Source organism: Diachasma alloeum, unplaced genomic scaffold, assembly GCF_001412515.2.
Source record: "Diachasma alloeum isolate Michigan unplaced genomic scaffold, Dall2.0 Dall_scaffold_00199, whole genome shotgun sequence".
NCBI classification, from domain to species: Eukaryota; Metazoa; Arthropoda; class Insecta; order Hymenoptera; family Braconidae; genus Diachasma; species Diachasma alloeum.
Genome location: NW_021680364.1, coordinates 619,571 through 636,878, shown reverse-complemented (window position 1 = coordinate 636,878; position 17,308 = coordinate 619,571). Strand labels below are relative to the sequence as shown.

The 17,308-nt window shown below is 33.4% G+C and overlaps 1 protein-coding gene across 7 annotated transcripts in view; it reads left to right on the top strand.

Moving 5' to 3' along the window:
• Nucleotides 1-13,338, top strand: part of LOC107035665 (guanine nucleotide-releasing factor 2) — a 99,036-nt gene extending 85,698 nt beyond the window's left edge. For 4 of the 7 annotated variants that reach the window (XM_015253203.1, XM_015253202.1, XM_015253200.1 and 1 more), the window contains exons 8-15: nucleotides 626-833; nucleotides 1,586-1,609; nucleotides 4,469-4,664; nucleotides 6,514-7,019; nucleotides 7,896-7,910; nucleotides 8,532-9,351; nucleotides 9,464-9,595; nucleotides 10,485-13,338. In XM_015253203.1, coding sequence (XP_015108689.1) covers nucleotides 626-833; nucleotides 1,586-1,609; nucleotides 4,469-4,664; nucleotides 6,514-7,019; nucleotides 7,896-7,910; nucleotides 8,532-9,351; nucleotides 9,464-9,595; nucleotides 10,485-10,620 — 2,037 coding nt within the window. In that variant the 3' untranslated portion in view covers nucleotides 10,621-13,338. The remainder of the gene's footprint in view (nucleotides 1-625; nucleotides 834-1,585; nucleotides 1,610-4,468; nucleotides 4,665-6,513; nucleotides 7,020-7,895; nucleotides 7,911-8,531; nucleotides 9,352-9,463; nucleotides 9,596-10,484) is intronic. The other 3 variants (XM_015253205.1, XM_029125911.1, XM_015253206.1) reach the window with 3 other exon arrangements.
• Nucleotides 13,339-17,308: the final 3,970 nt, after the last annotated feature.

The following is a 17,308-nucleotide window of genomic DNA, read 5'->3' as shown; positions in this document are numbered from 1 at the left end:
GAAAATTCATATTTTCATTGAAAATGCAATAAAAAATCAGGAATTTCATTGAAATTTCATGATTTCCCCACCTTTAAATCAAATTTAATTTTTTTCCTATTATTTTGGAATTATTACGTATAAAAACAGTATTTGAATACGTTCAACTGAAAAAAAAAATTTTAAACGATTAATCGAATTTTTAAAAATTATTTCCTTTCGTTCATTTCATTTCCAAATATTTCCACAACTGATAAGACATGAAAGAGGAAAAAATTCTCAAGTGATATGAATGGTAATCAAACTCTTCATTGGAGGAAAAAATTCAACTCCAATAAAATTCTATTCCAATTAAAAAATTGAAAAAGTAAAACTTCTGAAATTGTTCCTCAACTAAATCTTTGATATCTTCCGACCCAACGATGCCATTTCGACGAGTCGGAGCTCATTTTAAAGCTCATAAAAATCCCCTCAAAATGGCACTAAACTCGTCCAAGTTTACTCAGCCGATCCCGAGATATTTGAGATTGAGCACGATCAAAGAAACTATTGGACTCTAATTCAATTTCCATTTCGTTGGAATAGAATGTAAAATAGCTGTTTAATAGCATTTCATTATTATTATCCTCTCCCTTCAATTCTCCAGGAAATCGAAGCAATCACTGGACCAGACTCGAACGGAATTCCCCCAGCCCTTCCCGAGAAGCGTTCGAAGAGGCGAAAAGATCGTCAGCCCTCGCAGTACGATAATGTACCTGAAAATGAACACCTGTCCACCTGCAGCCTCCACGCAAACTCCAGTGACAGTCCAGACGCCAGTAAACCACCTCCCCTACCCCTCAAGAAACGACACAGTAAGTAATCACAAGTCTCATGCCGATAAGAAGCAAAACAGATGATAAAAGCAATCAGTATTTGAGTAATGATAAAAAATCGTAATATCGTTGGATCACTCGGCAATTATTAGTGTCTTTACTCAACTGCTGTCAATTATCTCGACAAAAAATACAACGAGGAAACAGAGGCCGACTGACGCCGACAGACGATTTGAATAACTCGATTGTGGAGTTGAAAATAAATCCATAGAAAATAGTGCTCAGTGGTCGATCGGTGCTCGATGGAGGCGAGTCACTTCGTCTCTGGTGTCCTCTAGTGTTTTTTTTTTGTTTGTGAAGTGAGAGGAAGTTGTTGATTTGTCAACACTGTTGGAAAATTACTCCTGAAATTTCAGGTACATTTAGAAAGTTTTTATTCACATGAAATTTCACGCTTTTTTATTCTTTTCTTTGTGAATTTTACTTTCATTTGATCTTTAAATGAAGGTCAATTCATGGAATTGATTTTCACATTCATAAATTGATCTTTGATTTGATTCAATTTTGTTAAATTGAATATTCGAATGCAGATATTGTTTATTTATATGGAATTTTACGTAATGATTTGATATTTAAATGAATTAAAAATTACGAAATAAATATGCAAATTCACGAATTGATGTTCATTGAATTGAAAATTTGAATGCAGTTATTGCTTGAATTTTGGGAAATTTCCAACAGTGAAGTTATAGGCTTTTTTGAAACTGACGTTAATATTTTGTATCCCCCAGTGTTCCAATCGGTGGCATATTCCGGTAAGTGGGAGATGCCCACACGTTTTTTATTTTTATTTTCATTGTGGATGAGGAATTTTCTGGAGGAGAAAATCATCATGCTGTGTTTAAAAAAAATTTGAATTAAAAAACTGCAACACTTGGCTTTATTTTGTATTGAGAAATATTTTTCCCCTCACTTGTTATTTTCGTCGGAAAATAAAACGACAAAACATTGAAATTCCCTGTTGCATTTATTTTTAAAAAATTCTCAATTCTAAATTTGTGAATTTTTTTCAATTCAAACGAATAAACATCTTTGAATAGAGAAAAATGGGGGTAACTGGGGCAAAATGGAGACATTGAACTCTTTATTTCTCCTTTTTATAAGTCAGAAATGAATTCCCATTTGAAAAATTCACCCCTTTCATAAAAAAAAACAGTTATTAACATTTGAAAAAATGTAAAATTGTTCATTTTGCAACACTTGCCATATTTTTCACCTTCACATCACGTTAAAAAAATAAAATTCCCTCTAGCATTCTTATTTTAAAAAAATTCTTCATTCAAGATCTGAAATTTTTGCGACTCAAAAAAATAACCATGCTTGAATAGAAAAAAATGGGGGTTTCATTTTTTTAAATTTCATTTAATTAAAAAAAGTAATTAATTATTAAAATTGAAAAAATGTGAAATTGTTCATTTTGCAACACTTGCCTTCATTCTCGACTGAGGAAAATATTTCATCCTCACACAGTTGAAAAATACACCGAAAAAACAGTGAAGTACCTTGCAGCATGATTATTTACTCACTGAAACCTCTGACAGACATAACAATAGCGTTTGACATTGAGCTTGGATTTTTTATTTTGAATAATTTTGTAATAGTTTGAAGCTTACGCGAGTGGTTTTGAAAACAGTAGTGGCCTTTACATTGTTTTTTGTAGTCTCACACACTCGTCGACGTGTTCTCTCCACTCATTTCCCGGTCGATTTTTCATTGCAACATTACTCGGTGTGAAAAAGTCACGAACAGGGAATTTTCCTCGAGTTGTTTCGAGGAGGGACCTCGTTATTACAGTTCTAGGGGATAGCATCCTCGTTATCTTGTATTTATTAAAGTCAGGGAGTCTTGAGGGTGAACTCGAGGAGTCTTGAGCTAAAGGCTAATTAATGGTTGGCAAAATTCACGTCACACTCGCCATGAATTTCAAATTGGAATGCATTTGAATGAATTTATATTCAACTCTGGACTGAGGATTTCTTGTTTATCAAATTAATTTTTTAATCAACATGCATTGGCAATTGGCGGGAGTTAATGGAACGTTTGTGGAGGTCAATTTTTCAATTGAAAAATGATTTAGAAATTTGGAATTTCTAATCTAAAGGTGAAAAAAATTGACGAAAAGTAGAAAAGAGAAATTTCCATTATTCATTTATAATTCATTGGAATTAATTTCATGAATTGTTGAAAATTGATTAAACATTTTTGAAGGTCAGGTCTCTAATTAAAAGGTTTTGTAATTAAAACCCTCCCAACTTCAAATGTAAACAGGATTTTTTTTTTTTACGGAAATGAAAAATTTTCGCAATTTTCATTCCATTCAAATAAATTAATATCAATTATGAATTATAGGGGATTAGTAAAATATTTTTGAAGCTCAATCCATTAATTGAGAGATTACGTCATGAAAAACTCCTCACTTCAAATCTAAAAAAAGAAAAAAAATGAACTAAACAACTATTCAAGAAGTTTTCACAATTAATTTTCAGTGAATTCAATTAAAAATGACGATTGCCGACCTGACGTACTCCAATGCCAACAAAAAGATGTCCTCGACCGGTTAGCAACAAAATAGTAATACCTCTCGGGTATGAATTTCTGAATTCTAAAAGCGTAATTGACGTGGGTCTGAATTCTCAACGTGAATTAATAGAACATTAAACGTAGTTTCTCTTACATAATCCTCATGAATTCGATAAATGGTAGAGGAAGATGCAGGTCGTAAAGTTTCATTACAAACTACAGTTAGACTCTGAGAGCCCCAACGTGAGCGCGTAATGAGTGTGCAATTTCGCTCAGGCCTGATGTTTTATTTTCATCTCATTAATTTCACACGTGCGTAACAGTTGAGTAAGTAGGAGACAATTTTTTCGCGACATCGTGTCTACACATCCATCACAGACAGATTTTTTCATATTTTGTTCACGCATCACTTCGATCTGCGAAATTAGAATCAGTGTTGCAGCTATAAAAGTAAAAAATCAATTTCACCGGCGGTTTTTTGGGAATAGCTCGGAATCCATGAGAGATAGCGGAATCTTCATCAAGACCTATTTTGTAGAACGAAATGAGACCTACAAAAAAGGTCTTGACGAAAATTTCGGTATCTTGTTAGGATTCCGAGATATTCACCAAAGACTGCCTATCGCAGAGTGAAATTGACTTTAACTCGTTCAAGTACACTGAAACGGAGTTTATTCTCATTAATTCTACACGTGTCTATCAGTTGAATAAAAAGGAGACAATTTTTTCGCGACATCGTGTCTACACATCCAATCCCAGACAGATTTTTTCATATTTTGTTCACGCATCACTTCGATCTGCGACATTAGAATCAGTGTTGAAGTTGTAAGAGTGAAAAATGAATTTCACTAACGGTTTTTTGGGAATATCTCGGAATTCATGAGAGATAGCGGAATCTTCGTGAATACCTTTTTTGTAGATCTCACTTCGTTCTACAAAAAAGGTCATAACGAAGATTGCCTTATCTCGCTTGGATTCCCCGATATTCCACAAAAACTGTCTGTTACACAATGAAATTGACTTTAACTCCCTCAACTCTGCACTGAAATCAAGCTTCTTGCCACTGAACCCCCGAAAAATGGAAATATTTTCAGTAATGGCATACATGGAGATGTTCGGCAACTGCTCGCACACGACCAACGACTTTATTTCCGGTCTTGGCACGCGACACTCGGTGGCTGCATACAATTCAATGCAGGCTGAATGGCAGCAGCATGAAATGGCACTCACAACGACACAATCGTGCTCCTCCATGGTGCATACCATGACGAGTCTACACGATGGGACAAGGTAGGAACGATAACATCGGAAATTGTACTGTGGACGCATGTAGTTTGACGTAGAAAGTTGGAAAAATAAGTGTTGATTCGAATAAAAGGACAGAATACTCGTAAAAAACTGTTCCAAAGCCCCAAATACCGAAGATTAAACTAAACTAATGCTTCAGGTATATTTCACATTAATCCAGTCATCTTTAACGATTAATTTAATAAAATGTTAATGATGAAAATGGGAAATTTGCATTCTTGCGTTTTTTAGAAAGTTTGGAAAATAAATGGACAGATGGTGACAATTTCTATTTGTTGAAGACACTTGTTGCAATTTAAGTTCAATGAGCAATATAAATATTACCTTGTTATTTTAAAACATTTCCTCATTTCAAATAATCGATCTTTATTATGAAATAATTCTTGTTTTCGTATTTTGATTGTCACTGCAATACAAAACTATTTATTTGAAAATTATAAATATGTCGACAAGTTCCATTCTCTAAACTGCTTTTTCTCAATCAATTTCAGTAAATAAAAATAAAAAAAGATAAATAAATTGAAAAGATAAAAAGGTAAACAAATTGTAAAACACTTTGCCCCTCAACCATTTATCAACGCAGAGTAATTCTTCTGTTTTCAAAGTGCAAATTGTATTCATTGACCCTCATCCCAACAATTGTCAGTTGTTATCACAACAACGAATGCGTGATAGCCTGAAATGACTCGGCACTCTCAACAACATTACGAGAATCGATAAACACTGATAATAGACCCATCGATAATTCGGTGAAATCGACGACAATTTATTTTTCAGTATATCGATCAGTATGAGTTTGACAATTACAGAAGTGACGAATTAGAATTAACAAAAAAATCGGAAAAGGAAGATTCCACAATTCTTTTGAATTAATTTCATGGGTTATTGTAGATGAATGAAACATTTTTGAAGGTCAGTTCTCTAATTGAAAGGTTTTGTCATTAAAACCTTCGAAATTTCAAATGTAAACAGAAAAAAGAGAAGTTTTTCAAATTAATTTTTGAATTAGCATTAGTTATTAATCACTGGGGATTAGTAGAATAGTTTGGAAGATCAATTTTTTAATTGAAAAACTGAAAAACTCCAAATTTCAAATTGAAACAAGAAATAAATTAAGGAAAAAAAAGTTTTCACTAATAGATTTCGATGCTTTGAAATTAATTTTTGAATGAATATTAATGATGAATTATTGAAGATCAATGAAACATTTTTCAATGTCAGTTTTTTAATTGAAAATTTTCGTAATAAAAAAACTCCAAAGTTTAAATTAAAAAAAAATTGAATAAAACTATTCGAGAAGTTTCGACAATAAATTTGCAATTAATTTGAATTAATTTCCCGAATTATTGTAAATTAATAATAATTTTTTAAGGTAATTTCCCTGATTGAAAGGCTCAGCAACTAAAACCCTCTAAATTTCAAATATAAACAAAAATTTTTTTTATAAATCGAAACGAGACGTTTTCAAAATCAATTTCCAATGCATTCAAATTAATTTTTAAATCAACATTAATTACGAATTATTGATGATCAATAGAACATTTTTGATGGTCAATTATTCAATTGTAAGATTTTGTAATGACAAAACTCTAAATTTCAAATATAAACAAATTTTTTTTTTAAATCGAAAAGAGACGTTTTCAAAATTAATTTCCAATGCATTCAAATTAATTTTTAAATCAAAATTAATTACGAATTATTGATGATCAATAGAACATTATTGAAGGTCAATTCGTCAATTGAAAGATTTTGTAATGAAAAAGCTCAAAAGATCAAACTTAAAAAAAAATGGACTAAAAAACTATTCGAGAAATTTCCATTTATTTTCCAGTATATCGATCAGTATGAGCCCAACAATCAAAGAAGTGACGAATCACTCTAGTCTGCCCCCTGCCCTGCCGCCAAAGCGATCACGATCGACGCGATCCACCACGACACCACCTCCAATATCACCAAAGCCTGCTATCAGCATGCAGATTCTCCACACCCCAGACCCAGTCATCACCTCGACACCGGTTAAGGAGATAAAGGAGGAGCCTGTCACCATTATCGATAAGAAGGACAAGGCCTCCCCTGTTCACAATCTCAATAACAATAACAATGTAACGCTGGATGTTGCACTGAGCAACTCGAGGCCTGGCAGCAATGCACTGTCCTCGGTTTCGGTGGACGAGAGCACTCTGGAGCTGAGGGATATCGAGCAGGACGATGGCATCCTCGATGAACTGGACATCAGTAAACATCTGGTGTTCAAGAAGAATGAGGAGGATGGACCGGACATACGAGGGGGACATCCTGACGCTCTGTTGATTCATGCGACTAAAGCTAATAAACACGGTAATTTTTTTTTTTTTTTGGGAGGTGAAACTGGTTTTTTGAGGGGTGAGGGGTTCAGTGGAGGATTTAGTCAATTTGGTTTGGTCAATCGAAAGAAATTTTGGGGGAAAAAAATTTTCAATTTTTTTTTAAACTTATTTTTCAACGCATTGAGATTAGTTATTGTATCAATATTAATTGGGAATTGTTAGGGATCAGTTAAATGTTGTTGAAGGTCAATTTTTGCTTTAAAAGATTTTGTGTTTGAAAACTTCTAGATTTCAAGAATAAACGAGAAATTTTTTTAGAAAAAATCGTAATGTGAAATGTTTTCACAATGAATTTTTAATGCATTCACATTAATTAATTAAATTAATATTGATTGTGAATTGTTAGGGATCATAAAAATATTTTTAGACGTCAATTCTTTAATTGAAAGAAAGCTTAATTAAAAGTCTCTAAATTTCAAATCTAAATAAAGAAAAAAATGAAAGAAGTTTCCACAATTAATTAATTAATTAATTAATTTTTCGAGTCGACAATACTTATGAATTATTGACGATTAATAAAACATTTCAGAAGCTCAATTCTTAAAATGAATGATCTCATAATTAAAACCCTCTAAATTTAAAATCCAAAAAAAAAATCAACGAAACCCCGAAGTTTGTACTCGATTCATGCATTCAAATTAACTAAAACCAAATCAACGTTAATTCTGAATTAGGGATTGATAAATAGGAAAACACGTTTTGCAGACGAATTCTTCAACTGAATTCCCGCAAAAAGTTTCGATTTTACGACTTCCTTTCCCCCAAAAATTCACCAGTTTCCCCCCTCGTCACACACCCCATACCACCGCAAAACTAATAATGTCTGATTCATTTCATGCTGCACTAGACGAAAAAGAATCAGGTAGGTCATCTCATCACGCCCCTACCCCCGTCACACTGAGAAAAAAAATTACTTTTGCCAAACATCCATTTACTTGAGCCAAGTATTTATTTTTCAATACCGTATTTCTCCTGTCGAGTTGTGCCCACGCAATTCTCATCATGTTTCAATTAAAATTACATTGCTAAAAAAACCAATCGAAATTTGTTGTCTCCCTGTAGAAAACGAAGAATTTATGAAAAAAATAGGGAAGAGTGGGGTAAAATGGACACTTTAGACTGAGAAACAAATTGATCAATTGAGCTCAGTTTAGGCGCATCACAGAGGGACAAAATTGTTATTTGCAATGAGAAAAAAATTATTAAATGTTATCAACATGTCAACCCGTCATTAACATTAAAAAAAAATCAAAAGTGTCCATTTTACCCCAACCTCCCCTAATCATTGGAGGCGTTCCTCCAAGGTCACGTGCCCCACAGTCACCCGAGCAAAATGATTGTGATAAGTGAAGCCTAATCGGTCTCGCCTGAACGCCTCGATTGAGAAAAAACCTCTCAAATAAATAAAAAAAAATTGGGCAAAAATAATTTTCTCTCGCTGCAGCCTCGAAAGCGCCCTCTAATCCCTCCGCAATCTCCCCAGATTTCCTGTATCAGGAAGCGTTCTTGACGACCTACAGGACCTTCATGTCCCCCCTGGAGCTGATTCAGAAGCTCCACCGACGTCACCAGAGGTTCTCGTGTTCTCCGGACGTCGTGAAGCAGCGAGCAGCACGCGAGGCCTTTTCCCTCCTAGTTCGCGTCGTCAGTGACCTGACAATGTCCGACCTGGACGACGTCCTCCTGCAGACGCTGATGGAGTTTGTCCAGCAGTTGGTGTGCAGTGGCGACCTGACAATGGCAAAAGCCCTCCGCGTGAAGATCCTGGAGAAGCACCAGTTGAAGCAGATGCAGTCAGCCCAGCCCATTCTCTCGTCCCTCAGTGTCTCCACGAAGCAAGCTTCACTGCTCGACTTCAAGAGCGAACAGATAGCCGAGCAGATGACCCTGCTGGATGCCGAACTATTCATGAAGATTGAAATACCAGAAGTATTAATTTGGGCGCAGGAGCAGAATGAGGAGAGGTCCCCCAATCTCACAAGATTCACTGAGCACTTCAACAAGATGTCGTACTGGGCGAGGTCGAGGATTCTGGAGCACAGGATGGAGAACGAGGCGAAGGACAGGGAGAAATACGTCGTCAAGTTCATTAAGATAATGAAGCACTTGAGGAAGATCAATAATTTTAATAGCTATTTGGCTCTGCTCTCGGCACTGGACAGCGCGCCCATCAGGAGGCTCGAGTGGCAGAAGCACATTACTGAGGGGCTGAAAGAGTACTGCGCGCTGATTGATAGCTCCAGCAGCTTCAGGGCGTACAGACAGGCTCTGGCTGAGACACAACCACCGTGCATACCTTACATGTGAGTTTTCAGGGACTTTTGTGCGAACTAGACGAAAGGAAAATAATGTGCCGAATTAATTGTGGGAAAAATGTAATGGGAGAGGTATTGGAACTGTTTTTTTTGTTTGCAGAGGACTTGTACTGCAAGATTTGACGTTCGTGCACATTGGAAACAGTGATCTGCTGCCAGATGGCACTATTAATTTCTCGAAACGGTGGCAGCAGTTCAATATTGTTGAGAATATGAAGAGGTTTAAGAAGTGGTAAGATCGGATTTGTTTGAATTATACTTGTTTTGAATTGATTTTTTGATTGGTTATTTAAATGCTAATTACATTGCTTTAAAAGTTTAGAATTCTTGAAATATAATTTCACCTAAAATTTTGAGCATACATTCTCGGAATTTGCAGGAAGAACTAATTTATTCTGAATTTCAATAGATTTTGCGATTGAAAAGTCAGTCGACTCTTCAAAAATTCACAATTTTGATAAAAATTCTTCAAAATCACACAAATCTAGGCAACGATTCCCTGAACTTTTCAATTAACTTGAAATTAAACAATTCACTAATTTGACATGAAAATTACTTAAAAATCATAACTGTCACTGAAATTTCATAAAACACGTGAAGAAAAATTCCCTCAGAAATCGAGTGATATAACTAAATATTTAATTATCCTTTTCATCACATACTTCACATACAAATTATAAATTTTTTTTAAATTGATCGGAAATGGTCAATCTTTGTAAATTTTCAACGCAAATTGAAAATTCATCAATAATTTGATTTTAACTTTAATTAGACATCCTGTCAATTTCCGTAAATTTCCTATCATTTACAAATAGCAAATTTCAGGTGAAAATCCTTAGAATAATCAACAAACACTAATTTATGCTAAATTTCAATACATTCTTTCACTGAAAAATCATTCAATTCTCAAAAAATTCACTAAAAATATGAATTCCAATCCAAAGTGATGACAGAAAAGCTCGAAAATCATTCCAATTCATACAACAATTCCCTGAACATTTCAATTAACTCAAAATTCCATTAAACACCTCATTAATTTCATTTGAAAATTAATTCAAACCCATAATTGTCCCTGAAATTTAATAAAACAAATGAAAAAATGACTGAATTCTCCTTTTCAGCACATACTCCTTCAAAAAGAACGAGCGCATAATAACATTCTTCAACAACTTCAGTGACTTCCTCTGCGAGGAGGCGATGTGGCAGATCTCCGAGAGTATCAAGCCACGAGGGGGCAAAAAGCCCCCCCAAAACTAAGCAAAAAACTCCCAAAATCAAGGATCTACACGTTGAAAATCCTTTCGCTGCAATCCCCGCAGGAATCCCCATTCATAAAAGAATGGCCCCAGTGAAAGGATTTTTGTAATTACCAAATCACGTGGTAATTCCACCGATTATCCAGTCCACTCTGTGAATGACTTCCGCCTCTGTGAGGTTCGAAAATTTCACAATCTATAATTTTAATTAGGGAAGATAATTAGAGGAAAGAAGAAGAAACAAAAAATTAAACTCTGCTTCGAAGAATTTGGCGAGTTGCACTTAAATGAAAGCTTTAGACTAATTGATAAGGGACAAGGCATTAAAAATGTCTCACTTCGACAACTAACTTATGATAAATGTGCATTTTTTAAATGAAAATTATTTATTAGTTGTGTACGAGGGATAATTTTTTCGTTGAACGTACAATTGTCGTTTTTATTTTCAATGTAGTTAGTGACATTTTAATGGTCAACGGTGTGCTGTTGATTACACAAGGATGAACACCAATTACGTTGATTGATGTTAGCTACTGGGGTCTCACTGTGGGACACATGGCACGACTGAGACCAACTGTTACATATACTATTGTATATGATTATTAGCGAGAAAAAAAATGAGAAAATTCGTAATAGTCGATAATCCGTTTGATTTCTCTTCTGTTGAGGCTAGTTATTCAAGCTTTTAGTCAAAATATATGTTTTCTCAATTAGTAGATACGCAATTGCGATTAGAAAATACGGATTCTGTCGATACATTCCAGTTAGTGAATATCATAGGCTCATGTTTTAGTCATTATTTCACGTAAAACCATTAAAAGTTCATTTTAATTACCTGAAATTCTTCGATTTTGAAAAATCAAAATCAAAATCATTGAATTGTCTGATGATTATTCTGTCAATTAATCCCAAAAAATACTCGAAACGACAGCGCAATTATTTTCCCATTTCACTTAGCTACAAAAACAATTCATTAAACAAACATAAACGTCATAATAATTCCCCCAGTGTCCACGTGTGTATGTTCTCGTAAAACCACAAAAAGTTCATTTGAATTCCCTGAAATTTGTCGATGACGTCGATTTTATTCAATCAGTCGACGAAGAAATGTGGGAGTCACTGTAGTTGAGTGAAATACCCGAAGGAATTTACAATTTCTTACCGATTAACTCCCCACAAAAAATTAAAATCAAAATCATTGAATTCTCTGATGATTATTCTCTCAATTAATCCCAAAACATACTCGAAACGACAGCGCAATTATTTTCCCATTTCACTTAGCTACAAGAACAATTCATTAAACAAACATAAACGTCATAATAATTCCCCCAGTGTTCACGTGTGTATGTTCTCGTAAACCCACAAAAAGTTCATTTGAATTCCCTGAAATTTGTCGATGACGTCGATTTTATTCAATCAGTCGACGAAGAAATGTGGGAGTCACTGTAGTTGAGTGAAATACCCGAAGGAATTTACAATTTCTTACCGATTAACTCCCCACAAAAAATTAAACTCAAAATCATTGAATTCTCTGATGATTATTCTGTCAATTAATCCCAAAAAATACTCGAAACGACAGCGCAATCATTTTCCCATTCCACTTAGCTACAAGAACAATTCATTAAACAAACATAAACGTCATAATAATTCCCCCAGTGTCCACGTGTGTATGTTGATGTTCGTATAATCGTAAAAATGAGGAGCGAGGCCTAAAGCAAATGTCGCCCATTCGAGAAACCCCACAAGAACAACCAAACAAAGCTCATTACTGAAATCCTCAGCATTAATAGCCCAACAGGAACAAACAACTGACTTATAATCATCAGAAGACTCGTTTGAGCCGATCAGTGCAACTCAAGGATCAATTTGCTTGACACATAGACTTAGCAACATTTGCCTTGTGAAATCTAGTTTAGAATCCATGAAACTAACAGGAGAAAATGAATGATAAATCGATTAATAAAACACCAATAGAGCAAATAGACACCATCAATAGTAACACCAGTAATAATTGTACATTGGAGAGAAATTTTTACGAATTAAAATTTATAAAAATTCAATGGCTTGATAGATAATCCAATGCAATGCAATATTACAGATGTTTTACTTGTGATTTAAGCTTGAAAATACGTCCGTCAGGTATCAATTAATCGCACCCTCGATAGCATTTACTCAACGCACCAATTTTCGATGAATTTTTTCAGTGAATGTATTTCATCAATAAATTATTTAATTCGCTATATTATTTTGTATCTAGCTAGTACGTATTATCGAATTATCCAGTGTATTTAAGAGGTTTTATGAATGTTGTAAATAATTGAATTGCATCAGTCGTTAATCACACTATTGACATAGTATTAACTATCAGTGAAAAATGGTAATGACAGAAAATTTTGACATGACATCGAGAGAGCGTAGATTATATTTAAGTTCGTGAATTTATGAAAAATGCAATCATTGTGATGCCATATTAAGTTGTAGGTATAGCTCTGTATCTAAAGAATCTTTATATCATTTTTATTTAATTGATGATGAGAGGTATCATTAAACAGATAAACTATTCAATTAATTTTGCATACCGTTTTTGTTTATTTATCACCACACACATACATTATTTTTTTTACAGTCATTCTTTTTTTTATTCACTGTTGTCGGGGCTCTGTGACATCTGTGAATACAACGTTTTAGATTTATTGAATATAAAATTATATTATTCATTTTTATAGTATTCATTTTTTCTCTTCATTCTTTTAGAAGAAGTGAACATAAAAAACGATAAAATTGTTCTTTTCATTCAAAATACTGATGAGAGAATATGAAGAACTTGAAAATAAAAGAAAATTTATTTGGAAATTTTCCAAAAATAGATTTAGTTTTCGTCCATAAAAAATCAATTTTTTCTCCTTATTTTTTCAAAGGAATTAACAAAATCGATAATATAGTTTTATTAAATTTTTTAATACATAAACAAGAAGACAACATTACGAGTGAGACAACCACGAAAGCGCAACGAAGAAATTAGACTCAAATTAAACAGATTAGATAGAAAAATTATAGATCATTAAGAAAAAATCAAAATGATGCAGAAAAAAAATGCAAAAAAATCGTGGACTGCTTCGTTTTAATCAACTCTAAATTGTACATCACGTTAGATTCCAGTGTAATTCAGTGTTTTTATATCTTTCGCTGGATGTGACAGCTTGTAAGACCACCCAAACCAAAGAGAACATTTCCACTGATATTAACTTCAGCAATAAGACGATGAATCGGAAGAACTGAAGAATAAAAACTAAAACGGTGAATTGCGTTCAGGCGAGGGTGAATATTCGGAATTGAAGATTTTTGAAAATATCGTGCTTCCGTGCTAAATCATAAATAAACAAAGGATCAACGGTTTTATAAATATTATTGTCGAATAGATTCCCTCGAGACAAAACAGCTCTTCCCCCTGACTCCAGAGTGAAAAGACTCGAAACGACAATTTCCAAAAATTAAAATAAAAAACAGTGAGACGAGGAATAATCAAATTGAACTCTCGCCGAATTTTTGGATTCCCAAAAAAACTAAAAATAAACATTTCTCAGTGTCACAAGAATAATTGTTAGCGAATATTAGTGAGTATCGAACAACTAATTATAAGGGAATACAGAGAAACCTTGGAAAAAAAATTATGTGTGTAAACTTAAACGACATAAATAGTTGCAGCGGTAAGTACTAGGCCCCTCTACGTGTGACGCTCCAAATGACTTCTCAAATAAAAAGATAAACGCCGGAGTTGGCCCCGTGAGAATCAACAGAAATAAAACATATCCATTATTGTACCACTATTCAGAGGATGGGGATTAAAATTCCAACGGGAAGCCGTTAGGAACTCTGTCCCTTGAGATTAAAAAGCAGGTGCGAATGAATTTCGTGGAAAAAGCTGGCGATTTCGTTGGAAAATTCTGGGGGATCCACTGAAGTTTCTATTAGTTTTTGGCTGATTCTAGTGAAATATTCCGCTGGTTATGGCGCGTTTTTTTTCTATAGGAATGTTCAGTGGAGAATATTCTATAGAAAAAATCAATGGAATTGGATTTTTCTGGAGAAGTTATTCTATGGAGATATTTTCTGTAGAAATTCCTCGGCTCGAATTTCCTGAGTTTTTTTGTTTTATTTTTTAATGAAAAGAGAGGAACAATAGAATGGAGAAAAATTGAAGAATTCCTGTCGAGGAATTTCTATAGAAAATGTCTTAATAGACGAAATAGAATAAATTAAATTCTACTGATTTTTTGTGTAAAATAGTGTCTATTGGACATTTTCTATAAGAAACAACAACTTTCACTAGAAAATATTCTATAGAAAAAATCTGTAGAATTCAATTTTTCTATAGAAACTTATTCTGTTGAGATATTTTCAAAAAGAGGAGAAAAACGGAGTGTTGAAAATTTGAAGAATTCAGCTCAAGGAATTCCTATAGAAAATTTTTCAATAGAAAAAGTTCTATAACGAAATAAAATTCTCCTGATTTTTTCCATAAAATAGTGTCTTTTGGACATTTTCCATAAAATAGAAATAGAAATTTTCATTCGCAAATATTCTATAGAAAAAATCAATAGCATTCGATTTTTCTATAGAACTTATTCTATTGAGATATTTTTTATGAAAATTCACCGGTTTGAATATTTCAATTTTTTTGCTTCCGAATGGAAGCCTTGTTTTTGTTTCATTTTTTAATGAAAAAAAAAGTGCAGAAAACTTGTAAAATTCCTGTCGAGGAATTCCTATAAAAACGTCTGAACATAAAAATGATAAAAACATGAAATCCCACTGATTTTTTCTACAAAACATTCTATAAAAATAAAATTAACATTCTATAAAAAAACGCGCAGTAAAACGTGGAATTCTTTTCAATAGAATTTCCCCCAAAAAATCAGTAGAAATCCACCAGAATTTCCCGTCGAAAGCGTGAGTTCCGCAAAAAATCCCCGAGCATTCAAAATTTATCTTCCGATAAATTCCCAAAAACCGAATTCCAATCACAAAGAAACCCCAGTAATTACGAAACGTCTCCCACAATTCACAAAGCATATCATTGGTAAACGAGTGATATTAATATTATATCGACGCCCCCTTAAACTCTCTAATGCTAGACAAAACGATAGCCCCCCTCAAAAAAACCCCAAAAAATAATTGAGAAAAAAAAACGTGAAAGGAAAGTGCTTACGTGATTAATTGTGCATTTATGTACTATCGCTATTGTCATGATATTTTTCTATGTGTGTATTTTAAATTAATTAAAAAACCTCGCACGATTGTACCACCTAAAAACGTCTGAGACACGGGTGCTGGGGCTTTAAGGTTCGTGATCTTCTCGAGAGTAAAGTGGGAGAAAAAGACAAAAAAAAGTTTTCAAGGGAAACAAACCACAAGAAAAAAACCTTGTACGATATGACTTACAGACTGTTATTGAATATATTTTATGTTCTCGTTTTTTATAGGCATTTAATGTATCCACTGACCATTTGTATGCGTAAACGCCTGTTTGATTGAAGCAGATAAATAAAGAGTGACAAAGCGAATGAGAGCTCTCCTTATTTGTAACAGAAATGTAAGAACGAGAGAGTGAAGTTGAATAGATTGATTAAGATGGATAATAAACACGATGAGTTACACATTCACGAATTCCCCTGGTAAATTCTCCTGTCCAAATGCGAGTCTCGTCTATTGCCACAATCCTGTCAATAGTACTCCACCTGGTCTTGATTAAACAACTTGCAAAGTGGCTCGCTCACTAAATCGCTCGATACTCTATCCCCATTTTATTATCGTATACATCGGTTAGGATCCAGTGGAAGTGCACCAGGCAATTTTATAGATCAAGGACGGCCGCATAAAATTGGGTTTGTTAAAATGATAGAGATGAAATCAAAGTTGTTGAGTGCTGTTCGCGGAGTTGAAGTAATTCAAATGTCATTTATAGATTTGCATTTCAAGATTTTTTGTTTATAAATTTATAATTTCTCGACCGTTTGCAGCGAAAGTACTAAAGAAAATCAGGAGATTCTCATTTTTCTGTGAAACTTATTCAGTTGAAATATTATAATTTATAGAGGAAAATAAAAATTTATTTGTTTGGTTTTTCTTTCATTTATTTTAAACATGAAAAACTTTCTATTAAATTTTTTAATACGTAAATAAGAGGAAAATATTATATTCATTTCGATTATGAAAACAAAAATAAAGATTCTCACAATGGATTAAAAAAATTAGGTAATCCAAATAGAATTTATACATTTCCAGATTTTTAATTCATAAATTGATAATTTATTTCCCATTTGTATTGAAATTACTGAAGAAAATCAAATTTTGATTTTTCTGTAAAACTTATTCAGTTAAAATATAATAATTTGCACAGAAAAATGAAAATCCATTTATTTTTTGCCATTTCTTTCAGAAGATATGAACGCAGCAATCGATGAAAAATACTCTACTAAATTTTTTAATTTAATATATAACTAAAAAGAAAATGTTACGAGCGAGACAACTATGAACGCACAACGAAGGAATTAGACTCAAATTGAACTGATTAGATAAAAAAATGTAGAACGCCCAGAACTAATCAGAAAGATACAAAAAAAAAATTTTTTTAATGGACTGTTTCGGTTTTTCTCAGAATAAATTAAAAAAATATCCAATAAGTCCCG